Raw genomic sequence first — 24380 nt, forward strand, 5'->3', positions numbered from 1 at the left:
ATTTCAAGGTACCGATTCGGTAGATATGACCCGCTGACACCTGGGCCCTACCTCGTCAGACGGCCCGCTGCGTTTAAAACGTTAGTTGGGCTGGCTCTGTCTGCGATTCAAATCTTTCGGCCCAATAGTTTTCCCGCCTAGCCCATCTGCTGTAATTCAAATATTTTGTTTCAGCAAATTTCAATACTGGTCCCTTATTATAAATTGAATAGTTTAAAATCTACAAACCCAATTTTAGCAAATCAAAATGTTCCAGAATCCTTATGAAATCCTCTAACTCATCCCACTGGATTCAACCCCATAGTTTTTGTAGATTTCGGATGATAAAAATAACAAGACAGATACTTTTCAGTATTCAAATAAATCTAGAAAATCAACCAATTTGAATTTTGAAGTGAATCCAATTGCTATAATTCACATTTCACCATCTCTAATTTACTATGTAAAAATATGATATGGGTTCTGTACATGACCATGGCCTAGTTAATTAAAGGACTCTATGGCTATTTCTAGTCAATGATATTGTCCAAAACTATTTAAAAATCATATGGGTGTTTTTATCTCATTTAAATCTTGTCACAAACAGTTCAAAATGAGGTAGAGACTCTTGTCACTTAGGTCTCATATGAATTGTTTGATGATATTAAATCATTACCATGTTAGGATTAAATTGTATGAGGTGCTTCACCTCATTTAAATCATTTTCTTAAATGATAAGTATGAAGAGGTTGACTTTGGTCAATCTAGGTCATATATTATTCATGAGAGAAATTAAATCTTAATAAGATAATGAGAGGAAATTATTTCTCTAAGTAATTAAAAGTAACACCTAAGTTAGTATGAGAGGAAATTATTTTTCTTAAATAAGAAAACACATCCACCAACTTAATAGTAATGTGTGATGCTAGTTTAAGTTGTGTGAATCATGTGTGTGCTTAGTTTAGTACTCAAGTTTGGTATGATGATGGTATACCTCGTATTCGTATTTTAGACGCTAGTACCAAGGAGTATCCAGAGGAGGAGGAGGTCTACTTCCAAGGAGAGGAAGACCACTTTGACCAATTCCCCAACCAAGGCAAGATAATACTCTTGCAAAGTGCAAAGCTCACCATGAGCAAGGCATTACCCCATTTACTTAATGCTTATGATCCTATTTCCAAGTTTTACTTTACAAGCTTTATTACTTTTGTTTTATCAAAGTACTTTTTGATTTATGATTCACTTGGTTAGTATTGGATTAGTACAAGAGTATCAAGGTTAGCCTAGAGGAAAAGCAAATTACTTAGCACCCCTCATACTTAGATGCTAGTGCTAAACCCTAAAAGTGACTACTCTAGTTGAGAACTTGTGAAATGAAATGACTTTAAAAACCTTGGAATGATGAGTCATTCTATTGAAAGATTTTGAAGGTGAATATGACTGGTGAATGACATGGTGAACTTTACAAAAACTGATGGTTGGGTTCGGATGCGATACCATTCCAATTTTACAAGTACCCCCACACTACCTGAAATTGGGTAAGGCTTAGCTGGAAACTTATGTATTTTAGTATGGGTTCCCTCTGAACAAGCGTCATAGGATTTATGCCGAGGCTGCCTCCATCGAAAGTGAATTGACGTGAAATGAGGTGAATGTCCTACCCAAGCCCTGTGTAGTTCCCGGGTTGGCGGTTTGCTTTCACTGGGAGGCCAAGCTCATGGGGAGAGGTGCCTATACTAGGGTATGTAAATGAAAGGTTAGGATTGGTAGTTCGCGTACTGCGTACGATAAATCAGGGCCAGTTACCCCCGACGAACTATTGCAATTGTTGTGGCACAAGTGTACAACCTCTGCAGAGTTTAACCTATTCGAATAGCCGCGTCCGCGGTCATGGACAGTTGGGAAGGCCATACTGTTCCGTCATCAGAACTTTTCTAAAAATATGAATGGTGAATGGTGACTTAAATTGAAGGGTGACTTTGACTTTGAATCACAACAAAGTTGTGGGAATGACACTAATGTTCCCACTTGAGTTAGTTAGCACTTGAATAAGTCTTTTCTCAAATACTTGTGAACTAAAATTGTCTTTATGCAAAATAAACTAGAGCTTAGCACCCCTTACTAGAATTGTTAGCACTTACATTAGTATTAGTTTAAGAGTACTTTAAAGTACTCACGGCTGTGTCCCTGGCTATTCAAATGGCCATACTATGAAGCAGAACAACAGTATGAAGAGGACGACCAGCAGGACGCCTACGACAACTAGGGAATCTTCTGACGTCAGACGTTGGCCTGTGGACTAGAGAGTCCCTTCTATTTATGCTTCCGCTATGAAACTATGAACTTTGTGTCCGTTGATCAATAGATCAACTATTTGTGTAATATTGGATCATGTGATCTCGAATTGTAAGACGACTATGGTATGTGATGAATGATGACTTATGATATTCAACTGTTATGTCTCGCAACAACAATATTCCTGGGATTGCGATGTATGGCATAACATGCATCTGGACTTAAAAATTCGGGTGTTGACAGTTAGATCTGGTGTGTCCTACGAGATTCGAACGGGAATTGCCGTACGTATAGAAAGGTTCATGTTGACCATTTCTTTGTGTTGGTACTTACAGTAGCTCTAAGTGACTAAGTCGTCGTGCTAAGCTCTCAAAGGATCAGCGCAGCAGAGCAGCAGCCGTCGCCAATAATATCAACCACCGAGCCGTCGCCAATAATATCAACCACCGAGAGGCCTATCCATACGTGCGAACTACCATCGTATATCCTTCAGGCTGCAGCGCCTGCGGAGACTGGGCAGGGGAACACATATATGTAGCGCTGCCAATTAGGGCATGTACATTGATTTAGACGGATGGTGTCTGTAGTACTACTCCATGTCATCTATAGACAATGATATAGACAGTGTATACAATAGTTTGTCTGTAAGTTGTCTATTTTTTGCCATAGCTATATGTGAGTATAAATTATATGCACCCTTCATACAACAACAAAAATGGTGTCTGTAAGCTGTCTGTAAGAAGCCTACAGACTGTGTGTAACTTTACAGACATCATCCTTCTCTCTTCTCATTCTCTTTCCTCCACATCACTAAAATCACCTATAACTACCTCTTACAGACAACTGACTCATCACCATTGTACATGTCCTTAGGCCCACTCAGCCATGATGACGGCAACCAAACAGCAAGGCAGGCCCATGTTTTCAGGCGAGATACCAGGCACGGCCCAGAATAAAACCGGGAAACTACCCAAATTTAGGTAGAAAAGAGCCCCTTACTTCTCCATCCAGCAGCTCCCATATACTAGGTGCAGCTGGTTCACCAATTAGTCTGTTTCACACTATACGTCATATGAGGAACCAGGGGAGAGGAGATGGGTAGACATGAAATAGTCGTCCATATGAGGAACCAATGGAGAGGAGGTGGGCAAACATGAAATAGTCGTTCACCGCCACCGGAAGGTAAGGGAACAGAAGAGCGACGCACCTTCGGCGCCATTAATCGTGTGAATGAATAGTGATGGGGCCTTCATTCTCTTCATCCTGCCGCCCTATGCCCTGCTTGCATGAATACGTAGAGGAGGAACTGGGCTGAATAGGCCCATTCAAAATGGCCTACCGATTCTGTAGTTTTGGCCCAGTTTAATGCAAGGCATGCAGGTCCCCTTCGGGAGTAGCGGCCCTAGTACGTGGGCAGGTGACCAACACGAGGAGCAAATGATCTGGGATATTGGACAACGTGATCGGACGTCTGAGAGTGTCAAATCGTTGTGGGTAAGCCTAGCTAGTTCCATCTTACTATTACTTAATTTGTGATGTCCAAATATTTTCTATTTATGAAAGAACTTGATGTGCATCTTATTATGAACTTGCAGAATGACCCGCTATCTTGGATCCCAAATTATCGGATAAGCTTCTTGATACACACTCTCCCTTGAATGATGAGCTGGTGCGTGTCAGTGTTATCACGGATCTCAATTTTCTCATTCTTTGTTTGTTCGATCTTAACCTTTTTGATAGAAACTGGACTATCCGACTTCCTATATGCAGCAACATGGGTGACCTCATTATTCCTGTATCAACTCGGTTTTGGCCTATTTTATTTAACTAGGCTTCTTTCTTTTTAATTTTTTTGTGAAATCTTGAAGTCCACACAAGATGGCGAAGCAAGCACCAATACTATCTTTGAGGAAATAAACAAAATTCCTAGAATTTGCTACGGAGGATCAAAGATAATTGAGAAGAAAAATAATGTGGACTTAATTAATATCACATATAAAAATACCCATCACCTTTTATACTAAATAATTTTACTTATAATGTATGTTGTTATTAAATCATAACTAATCTTAATACAAACTTTAGAATACAATCGTATTATATTTTATAATGTTAATTCAAATTCATTTGTTATATTGAAAACAAAGATAAATATTACACATTTCAAACACAAGTTTCTACAAATACATATATGCCAAATTAGAACTTCGGTCGTAATGGAAATTATACTAGGTCATTATATTCGAGTTTGGGAATTTTGAGGAACTTAAATATACCTAAACTAAGAAAATTTGTACATGAACAAAGCACATTCATGTGTATATGATTTGTGCCACTTATATGTGTCGCCATGTGTTTCTATCTATTTTATTATATCTTAGTATCCTTAAATATCTTGATAAGGAGTTCTTTAATGCACGATTCTAATAGATATCCTCTATTATAATCAACTAGACGACACCCCGCGCATTGGTGCGGGAATTTGTAGTAAGAAATATTTGGGATGTATGTATATAGCACAAACATATATCGATAGATAAAACCATCTGCAAAATGTGGTAAACAAATATAACTGAGTTTATAGCGAAAGTAGGCTAGTACAATACTATTGGATGGAGGTTCAAATCCAGTCATTGAAGATGAAAGGGCATCACAAAATATAACTGGTAATGAGAAAAACACCACACTTCAAGTTAAAGTTATGCAGTCTGCTACATGTTCAAATTTTACTGATATTGGTTCAGTTTCGTGCATAAATTTCCTGACCAAACTTCATATAATTTGAAAAGATGAACACTTCTAATGTGGATATACATCATTGGTTAGCTAGCATGGAAACAAATACAGAAAATTAACACCAAAACCAACAACACATAGGAGTAACCCAAATGATGGCAAGTAACTATTATAAACCAGTGAAGAGAGAAATCTCTGACACTTAGCGTGGTAATGAACTTCGGTTCATGGATTGACCATGGAAATCCATTAGCATATTGTGCATTTTATCTATTCTATTCCAATCAATACCCCAAAAGAAATTTGGGAACTCGTAAAAACCATGGCTTTGTAAGCTGTGTAGATCATATATGACAGTAGAGAGATAAGTAAATATAATCTTACCAGTTTTGCAAAGACACACATTGTTAGACTAAAGGTGTAGAACTAAAGCAATTCTGCTGCAATAAAAAAAGCAGTTTGTAATGAAAATTAAAGGATGATATGTTGCTTACATATAGAGATTGGAAATTCTGAGTTTGACAACACAACAAGCAAAGTTTGTCATTGCAGATTCGCAGGTAACAAATATCAATCTCATGAAACTTCACGATGATTTCCATCAAATACCTTACAGAGGTCAACACAAAAAGGAGCGATCAACCCTCCGGCTTATCATTCAGTGTTTGGACAACATAGAAAACGATCATTTATCTGTATCTTGTTGTGTACTCTTAGTTCCATATTAATGCGAATAGAATTGAAAAAAAATCACCATTCATCAAGTTTTCACGGACCTACGAGGTAGTCAAGATATAAAATCTAGGTAACTGTAGTATCAAGATTAACCTCAATCATCAAGATATTTCGATTATCCAGAGATATGACCACAAAAATAGTATTAAAAATCAAAGAAGATGCGATGAATGCCAAAGAGGAGTATGGAATCATATCATCAAAGGATATCTTCTAGTCTTGCAAGATATGTAATAGTAATCATTAGTGTAAAATCAAAGCAATTCTAGAAACAAATGGAGGAATAGTGGTTACCTGGAGCCTATGCTAGTATATTGTCTTCGTAAATGCTTTAGTAACATGACTGAGAATTTTAGGGTTTTCACGAATGCAATCAGTGGTTACCTTTGATCTATGATAAGAGATCCAAATATTTAGAACTCCAGTTTCTCTTGTCTCTCAATATTCCGTACTCTAGTTTCTCTTATCTCTCTGGTGGATGGTGTTGTCTATGCGGGGAAAAAGAGGGTCGTTGAACCATGCAGTGGAGGAGAAGAAGAGACCTGTCGATTTATCCTTCCATTGGGTGAGCAAACGGCACGTGTGCTCATGCATCCTTCGTGGATTTGACATCTCACACTTACAACATGCATAGTTATGAAGCAAGTTAAATATCTTAGAAGTATTCAAAATTTGTGCCTCCTTTTTTATATGGAAACTACGATGCATAAATAAACAGCCTATCATTTGTGCTTCAGGTACATGCTTTATGTTAGAAGTATTCAAATTTTGTCCTTCATGTACATGTTTTATCTTAAGAAGGTAGAAATCAGGTACATGCTTTATCTTGGAGCTTGTCAATGTTCTGGTGCAAGTTAATATCTTAGAAGTATTCAAAATTTGTGTAGCTGATTTTCAACCTTAGCTTTGGAGTGAGATGTCCCATATAATACACATGCGTTGTACCGTGCTTTCATTTAAGTTAATCTAAGATTTTACCTAATGAATACGATATTGTACCAAAATTCATACCAGTGACGAGCACGATAATGGGTCAGTCACTACAAAACATAACATGGAGGCAACATGATGATTTCATCATGCTACTGACATACCAATTATAAAAATTGCATGGAGGCCATCTGGGCTAGGGGCTTTCAAGTCTCCAATGCTATAAGCTGCTTTTTTGACATCTTCATGAGAGAATGGAGCCAATGCATGATTTCTCATTCATAGGATCTGTCACTCTTGGCTGAATCTTCTCGAGAACGGCTGGATTGGTATCTTGTACTTCTGAGGAAAATAGGTTAGAGAAATATTGCAAAATAAGGGGTTTAAGAGCTTCAATGCCCTTTACCCAATTATTCTCGTGCTTCAGGTTCTTAATCATATTTGGTCTCCTCCGAGCTGAGGCAAACTGATGAAAAAAAAAGACTTTTTTTTTTTGAACTAGAAACAGAAACTTCATTACTTGTCTAGCACAGCAAAGTCACTGGCTAGAAGAATATTTACAAAGTCTGGTGCTTCCAGAAACCAACTTACAGTACTATTTTGATCTAAGTTTGCACCAAAGTTTGCTAAAGCATGAGCTACTTTATTACAACCTCTATGACAATACTTGACTTCAAAAGTACTAAAATTTAAGCTAGCAAAGAACTTAATTTCTCTGAATAAGGTCCCATTTACCGCCATATCTTGATTTTTTCCATTTATCGCCTGGGCAAGCAACTGGGAATCAGTCTCAACTTGAATTCTCGTCATACCCCATCTTTGAGCATTTTGAAGGCTGGCAAGACAAGCAATGGCTTCAGTTTGAAGTGCATCAAAGGCATGTGAGATTTGGCCTGCACCTGCACCCATAAATTGACCATCAGAGTTCCGAATGATAAAACCCCATCCACCATTACATCTGTCCGCTACATAGCTTCCATCTATATTGATTTTCAAAACATGCTCATCTGGAGGAAGCCACGATTGAGGACACTGTTTTTTGATTTGATGCACGTGATCGCTGCTGCCAGTGTATCTCCTCTTGCTTAAATTTAAAGTTGGTTGCTTAAATTTTTGAGGCAGGTCTTGGTGACCAGTTTTCAAGAGAGCCCTCGGAGTATCTTTTATTCCTTATCCGGGCCGATATGCATGGCCATATGTGGACCCCGGTCTTGGACGCTCGACCCGCTCCACTCTATAAATAGCCCCGCACTCGCCTTCTTTTCCCCCAAACAAATCAGGCCGAACCAAGACCTTGACTCCTGAGCTAGCCGGCGAGACATGTCGGCGACCGAAACACTGGTCTTCCCCGGCCCCGGCGGGTACGACTGCGCAAGGCGGCTCCGCCACAAGATGCTCCTCTCCTACCTCTCCCGGCAGCGCCTCTTCCCCACCTTCCAATCGTAAGTGCTTCCGCTCCCTCGTCTCGTCCGGCGCGCCCGACCCCGACTGGCCGACTCCATTGCCTGCATGCCCGCCTGCCTGCTAATTCGTCTTCCCCCTTCCATGCATGGTTGCCGCAGGATGCTCGAGCAGACGGACGCGCACATGTGCGGGGATCACCTGCGGCGGCTGGTGTACCGGGGGCAGTGGGCCGACGCCCTGGACTACCTCGGCCGCTTCAACTCGCGCAACACCGTCGCCTCCAACGCCCTCCACTTCTTCCTCCACACGCTCTGGGCCCTGGCCAACGTCGCCGCCGGCGCCACCGACGGATCCGTCAAATCCACCGCGCACCAGCACGGCATGGCTTTGTCCATGCTCATCTGCCGCTGCGCCAGGCTCCGCTCCATCGTCAAGGCCATGGTCGACTCACCACAGCAATGGTAAGATGACACTGTCAAGCCTCTGCGCGCGCGCGTTTTTGTGTCCAACTTGCTTGCTCCATGCACGCGTAACTGAACCTACTTAATCAGTGCCTCCCTCAACTGGGAATCGACGAGGGTCATGGCGGCGTCGCTTGCATATTACCTGGCTGACGAGGATCCGGAGTTGTATCGCCTGATGCAGCTGCCCGACCACGCCCAAATGCTCCCACTGCTCCCCATCAGGTGGGTTAATTTCGCTCCTCCCTGAGTTTGTTTGTTCATTCATTCATTCATTCATCGTTCGTACAGTCTGATTAACTGCCTACATCAACACCTACTGAAATATATCATCTTTATTTAATTTTGCTGTCGCGCGCCAGGCCAAGGCGTCACGTGAAACGACCACCTAGGCGCCGCACACCAGCAGGACGGGGACGTGCCATCGCCAGGCTCTATCTCAGCAAGAGGAGGACAAGGTACTACATAATTGACAACATATATATGTATAGTTCATGGGACGAACGAAATAAAGTATAATTCTGAATTTTTTACATCACATTTACACATATACTCATGCCGAGTTTTTGATTTTGCAGTCTGCAATCTTCAAGCCAACATACTCCTGGTATGTATCATATCCTCCTCTCCTAACAAACTTCTTATGTTTCTATCCAAAAAAAGGAAATGCACCTTGTCACCTCCACATATACTACATGTTATAGTTAACGATCCTTGTATATGCTTTCTGCTCGCAGCATTCATGGATGAGTCACTGGATCGGGTGGCGGGTCTTGTCGGTAAGTAAACTAGTGTTTCATATAATTCTCTCTTGTTTACATATCCATCTCTGAACTTTCTGTCCGTAGCATTTAGGTTATTATTGCTCCGGTTAGCAGCAGAATGACTACATGCGCTTGTTTTTATTTATATTAGTCCTTTGTCTGAAAATCCCTTTTATTATGTGCCGAGTGATTAACTTGATAAATCATACAGAGGAATGTCTAAATGCTGGTAAGCGCCAGAAGCTTCAGTCATCTGGGCGAGGTAATTAGAGCATGTCTAACAGGCCCCGTATTTTTTCGCCCCTTAAAACGCGAGTAGAGGGCCCTGTATTCACTTTTCGCCGGCCGAAAACTCTGCTAGCTCGTCCGAGTTTTCAACCCCTCAAAACAGGGTTTTTTTGACAAATTGCATATTAGAACCAACACACCATTCACATAAAATAAATGTTTTACATCACACAATAATCGTCTTAATTATTACAATAATGTTTCTCGGAAATGTCAACAAATGTTCTAATGGAAGAATTAAACAAATAACAAATGTTTCACACATACAACAAATAGGAAATGAATGTTTCACACATACAACAATGGGAAATGAATGTAAAAACTCATTGGCCATGCAACTGCCAATGGTGATCAATCAGATCTTGGGTGAGTCTGGTGATGAGTCTCGGCATTTTCAATGCCTCGATGAGCTGCAAGAAAAGCTTCAAGCCGATCGAGGGTTCCTCTCGGGCTGCACTCGGGTGCCAACATTGTCATAGAAACATGGCAAGTTTAAACCTCTTTCATCTTCAATGATCATGTTGTGAAGAATCACACAACATGTCATGACATCAACAAGAGTTTCCTTGTCCCAAAACCTAGCAGGACCCACGACAATTGCAAACCTTGCTTGAAGGACACCAAAAGCTCTCTCAATATCCTTGCGGCATGCCTCTTGATTTCCGGTGAAGCAAGCTTCCTTTCTTGTCAAAGGCCTGTCCTTTTTCTCTTTTATGGACTTGACAAGGGTTGCATAGTTAGGGTAAATACCATCTGTGAGATAGTACCCCATGGTGTACTCATTGTTCATAACTTTGTAGTTACAAGGTGGAGCATCACCCTTAACTATTCTTGCAAACAAAGGGGATCTATTCAAGATGTTGATGTCGTTGAGTGTCCCCGGCAATCCAAAAAAGCATGCCAAATCCATAAGTCTTGAGAGGCCACAGCTTCAAGAACAATGGTAGCATCACGGATTTTGCCACAATACATGCCATGCCATGCTTTTGGACAATTTTTCCATGTCCAATGCATGCAATCCAAACTACCAAGCATCCCCGGCCACCCCTCTTTTCATTGATCTCCATGAGCCTTTTTGTATCATCCTCATTTGGAGCTCGGAGATACTTCTCTCCATACAACTTGATCACCATCTTGGCAAACATACGCACGCAATCCGTGGTTGTTTGCACACCAATGCGAAGGTACTCATCGGTATAATCTGCTGGTGTACCGTATGCAATAACCCTCATGGCGGCAGAAATTTTTTGGTAAGGGCTAAATCCCATGACTTGGGCAGCATTTCTTCTTTGCTTGAAATAATCGCAATTTGCCTCGCAATCTTTGACGATTTTCTCGAACAAAGTCCTACGCATTCGGTACCGTCTACGGAAGAGGCGGGGAGGATAGGTCGGTACCTCGGCGAAATAATCTTGCATCAGCTGCTCATGGCCGAGCGCGCGGTTCCGCGGAATGCACATACGCCCCATCACGGATCCTTTCCGCTGATCCAGCAGCTTCATGCGGTCCTCCGTTTGCTTCAAGCCGAACAGGAGCAGCATCATCTCCGTCTCATCGTCGTTGAGCAGCTCGTCGATATCCGAAAGGTCGGAATCCGACGACGACCAATCGGTGGACGTCGCGTCCAAATCCGCCATGTGCACATCCTCCGAAGCCATCTACCACGGTGTACCATACATCAGCCCCAAATCCGACCAATTTACCGGCGGCAACGAAGAAGAACGCGGCGGAATACTCACCGGCGGAGAAGACCACGGCGGGAGGGCGGGCGGCGCGCGCGGAGGGACGCGGAACCTCGGCGGGGGTGCGGCGGAGGTGCGGCGGGCGTCGAAGAACCTCGACGAGGCCGGGCGGACGGCGGAGGGGCACGGATCCGACGGATTGCGGCGGCGGCGCGCGTGGCGGCGGCGGCGCGGGGGAAAACGGGTGGGGGGAACTGAAATGTCCGCGCGCGCTTTCGGAATTGGGATGCTGGCTTCGCCCACTATCCCCGCTCCCACCCCGCACAAGTAGGGGGCGAGGACCCGCCCCGTACTCGAAAACAGCAAAAAACGATTCGGGGGCCGTTTTTACGGGGCGTGCTAGACGGCCGGGTAGAGCCGAAACCCTCAAACCGGCGGTTATTATACGGGTTTGCCCCTTTTACGGGGTCTGTTAGACCTGCTCTTACTCCACACCTGTTTTATCATTTAGCTTAGCCACTTACAATGGTCTGTGTGCACTTATATTACTCTTTTTTTCTACTCCAACCAATCAGCAGGCTCTTGAAGCTTAACATTGCTTGTTTTATTTTGCCAGTGCCTCGCTTCGTGATTCCGCTTCAAATCGCTCCTGGAGCTCCAGTTTCACAGACCAACTCTGGGACAACATCAGTGCCAAATGCAGGTAAAATGCCCATATATAAACTTAGCCATCCAATGACATGATGTGGATGTATTAGTTGCTCTCCATATACATGATTAGTGCTGGGAATTGTTATGTTTCTCAGAGATATCCAATGATCAACTAGTCAAGGACCCATATGAATCATTTCTAACGGGCAACTATCTATGTTTACATTTTACGTGTCAGACAATATTGAGTTAGTAACTGACAGAGCACTTGTTGCCGAGTGCAGATGTCCACGTACAAGTCTGAAGCTGAAGAACAGATGGTGAACCGAAGATCGTTTTACTGAGTAGTGACTAGTGACTTTCTTTTTACTAGCTTTTCTGTCTATGTGAGGCCTCAGTGCGTAGTAGATTGTTTTGGTGCTCTACCAGCTACGCTACCGTGTAACTGTGTTATCCACTGCAAGCCTCGTAGCTAGGACCTTTGGTGCTCACGTGAAACTCTGCAACCTATTTTCTGATCACGTGTTAATATCAAAATTAGTCGTACGCTATGTAATGCACTCTCTCCATGCACAATTACCTCACGTTTGTGTTTAGTCAAAGTCAAACTTTACAAATTTAGGAAAAAAAGTAATATCTAGAATATAAAATGTTGATACTAGAATCATCATAAAATATTTTTTAAAATTATATGCATTTGTCTGATATTATGAATGTTGATATTTCTTCTCCTATAATTGGTCAAATTTTACAAACTTTTAACTTTAATTAAACCTAGACCTGAGGTTATTATGAATGGAGAGAGTAAGGAACAAGCAAACAAGGGATATATATGCAAGTTAGTATTATCGCATAAATGGATTTGTCTGTGGCAGCAACTCGGTAAGTTTCCCTGTTTGAAAATACTACCTCTGTCCTAAAGCTCAAGACTTATATTATTTTTAGAAAGTTAAACTATGTCAAGTTTGACTAAGTTTTTACCAAAAATCATTAGTATGCAAAATTTAAAATTTATAACATTAAATAGATAATAATATATATATTTTTATGGTATCTACAAAATAGTATATTTGTTGATAGATTATTCAAAAAGTTCGGTTAAACTTTACTTTATTTGACTTAAAAAAAAGTAAACCTTAAGTTTTGGGATGGAGGTAGTACTACCTCTATACTTTTAGGAAGAAATATTGTGTATACACCTATGGTCCGGTACGTCCGTGCTTGACCTTCGGCTTTGCAGTTGGCAGCAACATACGACTTTCTTGGTCCGATTCATGTACGACCTCTGATCTGGTGGTCCGTTGCACTTCGGTATTACCCACCAATGGTTAGATCTAGTGTGTCCTGCGAGATTCAGACGGGAATTGTCATATGTACTTACAGTAGCTCTAAGTGACTAAGTCATCGTGCTAAGATTCCAAAGGATCAGTGCACCAGAGCAGCAGCCGTCGCCAATAATATTAACCATAGATCGGAAGAGACTAGCCTGAAACAATACCATCCCGATTTTGGATTTCGGGATGACCTTATTCTGATTTCGAAATGTGGCCACCGCCTCACCATCCCGAAAAAGACACTGGAAAGCAACATGAACAAAGAACAAAAACACTTTCGCCGGTGAGGGGCCGTGGCCCGCGACACCTCCAAAACTCAGAAGCCACCGGAGACGAAGAGAACCAGCAGCGTCGTCGCCGGTGAAGGGACGGAACCCTAGATAGGTTTGTGTGGCCACCTCAACCGAGTGAGAGGAACCACTGTTGTATTTGATAAAGTAGGTGGTGAGTATCGAACCCCAGAGTCTTTTTCAAATACGAGTTTTCCTATACGAATTTCGAATACACAGTTTGAATTTGGCTGGAAAAAGCAGATGCAAGCCCCGAACGCTGTGAAAGCGGAGGCAGACCAAAATCGAAGCTGAAAAATCGAAGCAACAGGGGCAGAGCAGAGGCAGAGCCCAGCAAAATCTCCGTTCCAAATCTTCGAATCTCTGCGCCGCGCCATGCTGCCCTCCCACCTCAACGGCCACTCCCCACTCGCCCGCCGCCCGCGCATCTCCGCCGCCACCGGGGATACCCCGGCCCCGTCCGCGGCGGCGGCGGCGGCGGCGGGGGATGCGGCGCTGGACGCGCACGACCGCGTCTACTTCCAGTCCTACTCCCACATCGGCATCCACGAGGCCATGATCAAGGTAAGCCCGATTCAGCCGCGCGCCCACTCTCCCCTTGGAAACCCTAAACCCCGCAAAGCAGAGCGAGGAGAATCGCTCCTTCTGGTTCTGGAGAAATGGCCTTGACCTATGTTTCGATTTGGCAGGACCGGGTCAGGACCGACGCTTACCGCGCAGCCATTATGCACCACCAGAAATTTATAGAGGGCAAGGTAGGAGAAGCCCTCGCCTGAATCTGGCCCGAGCGCTGCTGGCTTCTACCTGGCGGGGCGTGATTGATTGCGGATGCCGGAATCTCTCTGGTGCTGATGGGTTTCTGTTTCGTTGCAGGTTGTGATGGATGTGGGGTGCGGAACTGGAATACTCTCTGTGTTCTGCGCTCGTGCCGGCGCCAAACGAGTAAGCCACGAGATACTCATGATGAGAGGACTTGGTCATTTTACGTGTTCAGTGTTTGTATTGGAAGTTATCTGCATCTCCAGCGTTGTTAGTTCTGAGTCTTCTGACCAATTTAGATGGTGTAAAATGAAATATACAGCGCTTTCCTAGCCATGCAATACCCCTGCTCTTTCAGTTTTGTGTTGGAAGATATGTATATCTCCTGCTTTGCTAGTTCCGAGTCTTCTGACCATTTAGATGGTGTAAAATGAAATATACAGCGTTTTCTTAGTCAGCAGTGCTCTGCTCTAGTGCAATGTGCTGGGATCAAAAACTAGTTTCGCGCTTCCAGACCTCTACTTGCAAATTGCCCAGGGGCATAATAAAATGGCTCGCATGTGCCACGGCAAGTGTCAGAAGATAAAATTTCAAGGCCTAACTTATCCATGCTACTATGGGAAACAGAAAAAGCCATTTTAAATCTGTTAGTTCAACCGTATTTGCCCCTACAAAAGGGACGTGTATCTAGGATGACGGATAATTGTTAACCTGGTCTTGCCAGATTTTAGTTTGAGTGGAATTTCATTTACTAGCGTAACATTAGTTGCTACCTGTTTTGACTGATATATTTGTTCGGCCTACTAACATCAAACCTTTCTGCCCGTCTTCAAATGTTATTACAGGTGTATGCCGTGGATGCTAGTGAAATCGCTACCCAGGTAACGAGCTAGTTGTCAGTAGGGCACTACCTATGACACCAATCCTTTTCTTATTTTTCTGCGACTTGTTGAAATGTACCTTCTGAACCATTTCATTCCACCCTACCTCTGTAAACAGCATAAATATAAAGGTAGTGATAAAAAAGTTATGTTAACAAGAGCACAAGTATTTTGTATTGGCCACTCAAAACGGATCAACTTTCTGTTTTTTTCTGTATATCCAATATCTTCAAATAGCAGCAAAGTCAACTCTCAAAATTCTCTTCGTTTTATGCAGGCTAGTGAAATTGTAAAAGCGAACAATCTAGCTGATAAGATCGTGGTCATACATGGACGTGTTGAGGTGAGATTTTATCATTACATATATTCTTTGTTATAGATAAATATGTCATTCTGTGTTGGGGTTATTATTTTCCTTGTGTGAACAAGAATAAACTTTCTCTATGGAAAAATTATTTGCATTCTTGAGTTGTATGCAGTTCCTTGAGGGAGTGGGTTTGTTAGTATTGTTACAGTAAAAATATGTTAGCATAATCAGGACATAGGATTTGTATTTTCTTCAATTTTTTTGTATAGGAATTCTCTGGTTCAACTATTCTTTTCGAGAAAGCATTCACATTTAAGAATGAATTTATATTTTCATTCCTTACATTCATTCTTTTTTTTATCTTCACTACTTTTTTGTATTTACTTTTGAGTTGGCTGTGCAGGATGTTGAAGTCGAGGAGAAGGTTGATGTAATAATATCAGAATGGATGGGTTATATGCTTCTCTATGAGGTGCCTTTTTTTTGGTAGACCTTGCTTATTGCTTGCATTTCATACGTTGATTTTTAACTTCTTATGTCTTCTGTTTTCTCTTGTAGAGTATGCTGCCCAGCGTCCTGTTTGCAAGGGATAAATGGCTCAAGCCTGGGGGTCTCATCCTTCCTTCGCATGCTACGGTATATTTACGATATGGAAATTTCTCACACACAAAAGCTATCGCACAAATGTTGGACCAATAAATAAATTTGTTATTTGCTAGTTTGTGTAAGCCATTTAGTGATGTTTGTTTTCGGCCTAAATAGACAATCAACCATATTTTGTTGTGCTGTTGGCCAATTCTGAATGCTTATGGTTCCTTCTCTCCTCAGCTTTTCATGGCACCCATAACAAATTCTGATAGATATGAAGGCAGTGTTGATTTCTGGTGTGATGTTTATGGCATAAACAGTAAGTTATTTTCGTTCTGTTTTCACAGTTTTAGTATGCATTGCTGTTAGGGGCTGTTTGGATGGCGCCCGCACGAGCCCTACCATAACAGGGGGTGCCAATTATTTGGCGCAGGTTTCCGCCGCTGCCGGTTCACCAAGCAGTTGGCGGAAAAAGTGAACAGGCGACCAAAAATTTGGCACGGATCTGAAAATTTGGCCACAATCCGAGCTTATGCCCATGCCCTCGGTCAACGCCAAACATTCGCCCAGGCAGTACCTGGATGCCATTCAAACAGACCCTTAGTATCTTATGCAAACTGTAATTTGATTTTCAACTTTGTTCTGCAGTGTCTGCTCTTGTGCCACTTGCCAAAAAGTTTGCATCTGAGGAACCCTCCATTGAACTAATCGGTGGAGAGAATGTTATAAGTTGGCCTTTTGTGGTGAGTTTTGACAAGGCTGCCAGATAAATAACCATGATCAACTTATTGTGATTTAACTGTAATTACACTTTCCAACCCTCACCTCTTCTTGGGGTCGTGTACTTGCAAATTGTTATAGGTCAAGCACATTGACTGCTACACTTTCACGGTTGAGGAGTTCAAATCTGTTGCCACAACATACAATGTATCGTCAATGATGTTAGGTAATTTATGTGGCTTTATTGATGTTTTTCCACTCCCTATGCGCTAAATTGGTCATTTTAATAATACAATCTGGTATTCTGATATCATTTAAAACTTGAACCTTGATTTACTTTGTTGATATAAGGATCTGATAGTGTGATACTCTAATGTTTTACCTGTTGGTAAGTACTTCAAAGTCTTACCTGTATGGTGTTAGATATTACACTTGCTACATAAGCTGTATTGAAATTGGGTGTTTATATAGGTTCAGTGCTAGACACATCGTTTGATCTTTGATACATTGTTTCTAGCGATGCACCATCTTGTTGACATCTTTGATGCTCTGATGTTTATTCTTATGATACAACTTTTCGCAATGTCAGTTTCCTCCATGCTGACAGTGGAATTCAGTCATCACTTAATCCAACAAAAAAGTGCTCATTTTTGCTGAATCGTACCACAGTAGTTGATTATCACAAGGCAGCATATCCCATGCTGTCCTACTTTTAGTTGCGCCCAAATTGGCAATGGCATTTATCTGCCACTTAAGCTAACAGCCCATCACTATGTCTGGCAGTCTATTTCATGTTGATACAGCAGGTGCAAGTTAATTTCTGGACGCTCTTCTATTATGTTGCTTCACCATTTTATTTTGTATAATCTTCCACTTGGATTGTTTTTCATGTATCTGTCTCAATTATTTATTCATCTACTGTTTGAATATCAAAGTATAGGAGAGGTCAGCAACCTGGGAGAAGTCAGGAATCTAATACTTCTACATTTCTTTATCTCTAAATTCTCAGTTCTGTCGACTGATTGTCACCCATTAACACATGACTAGGTTAGAGCTGTGCAGAAAATAGAGAGTATGGCATATTAATCCAGTTCAGAGTATGAAATAGAAGTTCGCAGCTGTTTTTTTTTATTATTATACTCGATTATGAAAATACCTCTGTCTTTGGGTGATTATTTTCCAATCAGTTATAGGTAACAAATGTCCTGTCTTAGTTCCTTGACAAGAATCTGAACTTTATTTCATTTGATGTGAAGCTCCAATTCATGGCTTTGGTCTCTGGTTTGAGGTGGAGTTCAATGGGCCTGCAGAGTCTTCGCAAAATTTGTCCTCAGAGTCAAATCCAGCTGATATTATTTGTAAGAAAAGGAGTCGAGGATCAGATAACACAGTTGTGCTGTCTACAGCCCCCGAAGATGAGCCAACACATTGGCACCAGGTTCTGTTTTCTGAAAAATATAATTTTCCTCAATGAAATACTTCACTTGTTCAGTTAATCAGTTATTCACTTATTCATGCTCTTTTTGATGTAATATCCTCTTCTCATCTTTTGCAGACCATATTCTACTTTTCTGATCCTATAGAGGTAACACAAGATCAAATTATAGAAGGTTCTGTTATGATCTCCCCAAGCGAGGAGAATCCTCGTTGTCTGAATATTCACTTGGAGTGCTCGTAAGTTTCTGCTTACTGACTATCATTATTCTAGGATTTTATCATATCAGAAGATACATCTGTTATATTGGCCAAAGAAAATATGGTCGCTCAATTATATGCCTTGTTAGCATGGCACGCATGATAACAAAATTCGTTAACATGCCACACTGTGGTCTCTGATACCAGATAGCCACCCATAGACCCAAAGTAAGATCGCTAGCATGAATAATTCTTCTATATGATGCCTATTTGTGTCATATGTATATTCCGTTAACTTACCATTTGTCGAATACAAATTTAATGTGAGTATTCATTTAGTTTGTATTACACTGCTTTTGGAATTTGTCTTTGATGCAAGTTTAGTATCCATCTGTAGATGTAAAGCCTAGCAAAGGAAGTCTTCTGTTGGTCCTGTCTAACGCTCTCCATTTTATTTTTATGCAACAGCACAGGAGGTCAAACCTTGGTGAGGGATTTTGCGATGCGATGAACTGGTGTGATTTGTCAGTGTCAGTCTCACCACTTGAAAGAGCCTCTTTTAGCAACCACTAACTGAAGTCACTTGTCATTGATGTTCGCGTGTGTCCAGTGTCCACTTAGTAACCGAACAACAGCATCGAAGATGCCTCCATTTTTCCTCTATAGTTTTTGGCTGTTTTACTGGAGATGGAAAAGAGCTGTAGCATTTTGCATCGGAGTGTAGTGGAAGATTGCATTGCAGAATTTCAATTTGCCAAGTGCTCTTTGTACTTTTGTACTGCTATATTTTGTGACCTAGAGATATGGCCAATCCGGAGTCTCGTCTCGCCCTATTCAAGAGTAGTTAGGACGTCGAGGCAAGCTGTTCTTATTGTGACGTTGAGCTGCCTATTGTGACGTTGAGCTTTTGTTTACTTTGTTCATAGCCTCGTACTTTTGTCACAGTAACAAAACCTGCATAAAAAATTGAGCCTTCGACGGTATCAATCAAACTGAGCTAAATGAACCTGTTGTGGTGCCGTTTTTGATTGGTCATATTGTAACGTAATCAATAACAAATAAGGTTAAATTCTGTTTGGTTTGGTCCCAAAGAAATATTTATGAAACCTCCAAGCCGTATAGCATGATTGGTTTCTGAAAAATAAAAGGGCCCTGATGCAAAATGTTGGCACAGTTCACAACAATTCTTGAAATTGGATAAAATGAGCGCATTGCAAGAGGACAGAGAAGGTTCCGATCTAGGGATAGAAATAACATCCATCGACCTATCCATCGGCATGGCGTCGAGGCATGGCATCGGCGAGGGAGGATGAGTGGGGCTGAGAGGGTGAGAGTGAGCGGCTATCGTGGTGAGAGAGCGGCGCGAGCGAGGGCAAAACTGGAAACCCAGGAATTTTCGTAACATGACAGAAGTTAAACTGCAAAAGCATCAATGTCTTATAAATCAAAGCGGAGTGAGTAGTTAAGTAGCTAATCTTCTAGAACGAAGCTTGTTAGTTAAGTGAATGCACTTTAAAGAAGAAGAAAAAATATTTGAGTAAAACTGTACACCAACTAGCAACAACCATGAATGCACCCAAAAGTCACTTCAGGTGACATAGTGCACAGACAACTAATTTGATTTCTTCCGATAGAGGTTAATAAATCGAGTTACTTTTCGGTAGTCGGCTTTCACTAAGCACGCATGATCACCAAATCATACACCAATTAATATGTCAAAAATGGATCGCCAACTTTGTGTTCAACACTTGAACTAACTCTAGCTACCAGCCTACCACTCAATCATTGTCTAGTGGACAGTATCGGTGAGCACACCATCCTGAACCAGGCCATCTTTTTTTTTTCCCTTTGTCACCACGGCAAATTGCACTCAAGAATTTTATACAGATAATTCTGCATCTGTCTCAGATGTCATGGTTTGAACAGTGACATATGTGCTCACATATAAATATTTGCATGATCAGATGATGCCTCTCCACAGCCTACAAAGTGACCAAAAAGAAAGCAAACTTTCTAACTCATCCCACTCATAGGCACATCATACTAGTCAGCTGGGAAAGCTCTAAGAAACGATCGTACTATACTAATTAATTGACTCGGAAAGATAACAATGATGGTTAACTTTCTTCTTGCAATCATGTTGTTGTTAATTATATGATATATTTGAGGGTTCCATGTTGGAGCTGCACTGCATTTGCATGGACGAATATTCTGTTAAATTCCCGTATTTCATCGTACTGCATGTCCTATATGCTGTACTACTTCTTTCTCCTGGACAATTAGGCGTTTTTTAAATTCTTATATTTCATCGTTCTCGTAGAGATCGAGCTTCCACCTCGTGTCCTATAACATTATGTACTTAGCCATTTTAACGGTCTTATATTCTTCTTCTACACTACTTAAAAAGGAGGAAGATGTTCCCTATTCTGCCCCACCTCTCACTACGACCAGTTTTTGGTCGTCCGGCTCCCTGGCTCCGTCGTTTCCTCCCATCAGCGCTCATGGGCCAAGCCCAAGAAAACCCACCCACGTTCCAACCTCACCCTCGCTTCGCTTTCTCCGAGAGACGCGAAACCCTGCTTTTCCTCGATGAGGGAACGCCGCCGCCGCCCAGGAACGACCAGTTCCCTTGTTAGCTCGTTGTCGCCTGCCTCACCAGAATCACCACACTCCTTCGCCTCTCCCTTGCTATCCAACCCTAGATGCCCCTGCATCCTGACCCCTGCACGATCTCGTTTCTCCACCACTCGGGGACCCTAATGTCGCCAGTGTCCTCCTCGCGCCGCGAGGGGAGCCCCCACTTGATCTTGTCCTCCTCCGCGTGCGGGATCCGCGGTCGCCGGCGTCCTCCTTGCTCGGCCATGCGAGCGCGCCATCAACATCCTCACCCGGCCGGCCAAGCTCGCCATTTTCTTCCAGGCGCGGCCCATCGAGGGCACACCTCACTCATCGCCGCCGTCCTCCGGGCGTGGCCACAAAAGCTTCCACTTGATCTCATCCTCCTCCACGTGCGGGACCCGGAGGTCGCCGGCGTCCTACTCGCCGGGCCATGCAAGCTCGCTTCACCATCGACCTCAGCCCCATGTCCAACCAAGCAACACTCAAGTACCACCTGATCTCCGCCCACTGCCGTCGAGGGCACATTGCACCCGGGACAAGTCAGATTTGGGCAAGGAGGGCCGGTATTTGTCTGAACTTTTGAATATTTTTACTTTTTAATGCATGTGAATATTTATTGTTACTTGTCAGTTTCAATTTATGCCATATGCATTGCTTCTACAAGTAGAACAGAGTACTATTCCACTGCTACACGAGTGAAACTGATGTGTTTACCTTGATACGAAATATGTGGTTAGTACAATCGGCAAAGAGTAGTAGACCTTGATACGAAATATTGTCTGGCCTATTATAAATAAATTTTTAAGAGTGGTGTAAGCATTTGAGAGATGAATAACTTCTGAAATTGCATACAAATAACACACCCTCGTCATTGAGTTCAGATGGCTACCTGATTTTGATGTTAGAACAAGATTTTTTGTTTATCTATTATTGTGGTTTCCATTGCAGTCCACCATTGGCAATGGTGTGCTCAGGGGAAGGCGGGAGTTGAATAGTTGGAGGGTTGTGCTATGTGCAACTAAAATGCTTTTGTTTGATGCTACTGTTGGATATGTTGGTCGATGATCTTGTTGTCAAGGTAAGTTGGCACTAGGTTCAAATTTTTTTTAGGAGAAACAAGTGTTGTAGTTAGTGGTAAATTGACATGTGATTTCACCCTTCATTTATGTGTTCTGTAATTTTCTCAGTAAAAATGTTAAGCAACTACAACCCTTGAAGCATTATCTACTGCTGTAGATATAAATTCTTGCAAGTTGACTGGCGTGACAATAAAATTCACATATGTATGGTCCTTTGTAGGTGAAACTTTGAATTTGAGATCTCAACTTATGATGACTGCTTCACTGTTGCCCAGTACAATCTCTGCTTCAAAATATACATGAAGTAAATTCTTGCGTGGAGAGGGCTAAAGGCAAGATCTATGCTTTTTAATGTTCGTGTCACAGTCAAGGCTTGTTTTTTTTAAATTGTAGTTGCTACTTTGGATGTGTTGGTCGATGTGGCCTATTTTTTTCTCCCTTTTGAACGACCACGATGTTCTTCCTCTAATTAACCTCCTGATTTGGTTCCGTTGTGCAGGTTACAGTGGTTGCCAGGTCACGATGTGCTGGACCTGGAGTGTTGATTCCAGTAAGCTTTGTGGTTCAGGCTATCGACACGGGTGGAGGGACAAGCGTGGAGATGGACAGGGTGCGCCGCTCTGCTCTGTGGTGGTGACCATCGAGACTAAGCTGAAGAATATGGGGTCCCTGGTGAGAGCACGGCGCCTAAGCTTCCCGTTCAGAGTTCCTCCCCAACCCTTGAATTTTCTTAACCCTGGACATTTATTATGAGCAGTAGATTCTATCTACCTTTAATACAAGAAACTATTAAAGGGGTATGAAAAGCAGGCAACAACTAACTGCTAAAAAAATGTCTTCTCAAGAAAAAAGAAGATTGCACTGCCAACGGTTGGAAGTCTTGATTCATTTGTTCAGTGATTTTGGTACCACCGTAATATCTCCTGAAAAACGAAATACTGTCATGCATATATTACATTCTATACTTTCGGAGGAATGTTAGCTTTATGTACCATGTTCATCCTCCGTAAAGCCTTAGGCTGAACCTGTATCTAGGGTCATCCTCGGTAAATCCAGGTATCCACTATACAGTCCTTCCCGAACTAGACAACCAAACCTACATGTGTAAGTATGTATCTTCCATTGAATAGAAGCTATCTCTTTTAATTTAAATAGAAGAGGAACTCTGGATATCTGTTGAAAGCATTCACTACATTTCTTGCAATAGTGATGATAGAGATGTGCTGATACTTCCAGGATCATGTCAGTGGAATTCTTGGCATTTACTGCAAGGGAAATGGTTCACAAATAAGAGTTCAGAAGAAATCCCTGTCGGAGGTATCACGTAGGAGGTTTCTGTTGTTTGAGCTTAACATTGGAGTGCCTTATGTTTTGTTGTATATTTTTCTCAAACAAAATATAAATAGACGGGATCATTACCATTGACCTAGACACACTGCTCCCTTTCCTAAGGATCAATATTTCATCAAGCTTTTTGTTTCTCTAAATTGCCTGCAGTTGTAGCACGGTATGAATAAGATGCTGCTACTATTAGTTTTTAAATTTTCTGTAGTAAGCCATTTTACTGCTTGAACTTTTACCATGATTTAGGAGAAACAACAATATTTTGTCAAGGTTTTTTATTTCTCTAAATTGCCTGCAGTTGTAGCACGGTATCAATAAGATGCTGCTACTATTAGTTTTTTGAATTTTCTATAGTAAGCCATTTTACTGCTTGAACTTTTACCATGATTTAGGAGAAACAACAATCTTCCATTTCTCGTGCTACTTCTATGTACGTGTTTTATTTTGTCATCTAATTTATGAACTGCTCCTCCGTTTTTTCTGGTGAATAGAGCAAGCTAGCAAGATATTTAGTACAAGGGAGATGGTCCGCATATGTTTTTTGTTGCGTGTTAAACCTCAGCGCAAAAGCTAAGGAGAAGGGAGATGGCGATATCACTCTAAGCTAGATATTTAGGGCATTTGATCTCAAGTAAGCACTGCATAGTTCTAATTTTGTTGTATGCTACATGTGCAAATTTTATTCAATTATTGTTTTGTTGTTCTAATATGTTACCTTTTCTCCGTTGATACCCTGCAATATCTTCTTTTCTAGGAGATGCATCAGTTCTAAATAAAGGTTGGATTTATATAGTTGATTTGTATCATTTAGATTGCAATAAGAAGCATGAGGTAACAAATATTTCTTTTATGTTGTTTCAGAACTGAAACACATTTAGGCATCCACCCCTTATTGATTA

The 24380-nt window shown here is 41.7% G+C and overlaps 1 protein-coding gene and 2 long non-coding RNA genes across 3 annotated transcripts; all 3 read left to right on the plus strand.

Annotated features, from left to right (window-relative positions):
• Positions 1-8952: 8952 nt before the first annotated feature.
• LOC124673907 lies at positions 8953-9540 on the plus strand. Its single transcript, XR_006992860.1, has 4 exons — positions 8953-8998; positions 9119-9147; positions 9278-9319; positions 9516-9540. It is a non-coding gene; the product is annotated as an uncharacterized LOC124673907 (long non-coding RNA).
• A 4384-nt stretch (positions 9541-13924) lies between these two features.
• Positions 13925-19250, plus strand: LOC124675703 (probable protein arginine N-methyltransferase 6.1). Its single transcript, XM_047211776.1, has 13 exons — positions 13925-14113; positions 14239-14304; positions 14423-14491; positions 15154-15189; positions 15467-15532; positions 15900-15968; positions 16055-16132; positions 16325-16403; positions 16733-16827; positions 16946-17030; positions 18061-18242; positions 18360-18478; positions 18908-19250. The coding sequence occupies exons 1-13, from the start codon at positions 13925-13927 to the stop codon at positions 18948-18950; spliced, it is 1176 nt and encodes a 391-aa protein (XP_047067732.1). The 3' UTR covers positions 18951-19250.
• A 2172-nt stretch (positions 19251-21422) lies between these two features.
• On the plus strand, positions 21423-22397 carry LOC124669446. Its single transcript, XR_006992189.1, has 3 exons — positions 21423-21621; positions 22007-22136; positions 22358-22397. It is a non-coding gene; the product is annotated as an uncharacterized LOC124669446 (long non-coding RNA).
• The last annotated feature ends 1983 nt before the right edge of the window (positions 22398-24380 follow it).

Source organism: Lolium rigidum, chromosome 7 (genome assembly GCF_022539505.1).
Source record: "Lolium rigidum isolate FL_2022 chromosome 7, APGP_CSIRO_Lrig_0.1, whole genome shotgun sequence".
Classification (NCBI taxonomy): domain Eukaryota; kingdom Viridiplantae; phylum Streptophyta; class Magnoliopsida; order Poales; family Poaceae; genus Lolium; species Lolium rigidum.

Bases quoted from the DNA above. Each gene is read 5' to 3' on its own strand.
- LOC124675703 (XM_047211776.1), top strand. From the start codon at position 13,925: ATGCTGCCCTCCCACCTCAACGGCCACTCCCCACTCGCCCGCCGCCCG. The intron at 14,305-14,422 runs GTAGGAGAAGCC...GTTTCGTTGCAG, and splicing joins AGAAATTTATAGAGGGCAAG to GTTGTGATGGATGTGGGGTG. The intron at 16,133-16,324 runs GTATATTTACGA...TTCTCTCCTCAG, and splicing joins TCCTTCCTTCGCATGCTACG to CTTTTCATGGCACCCATAAC.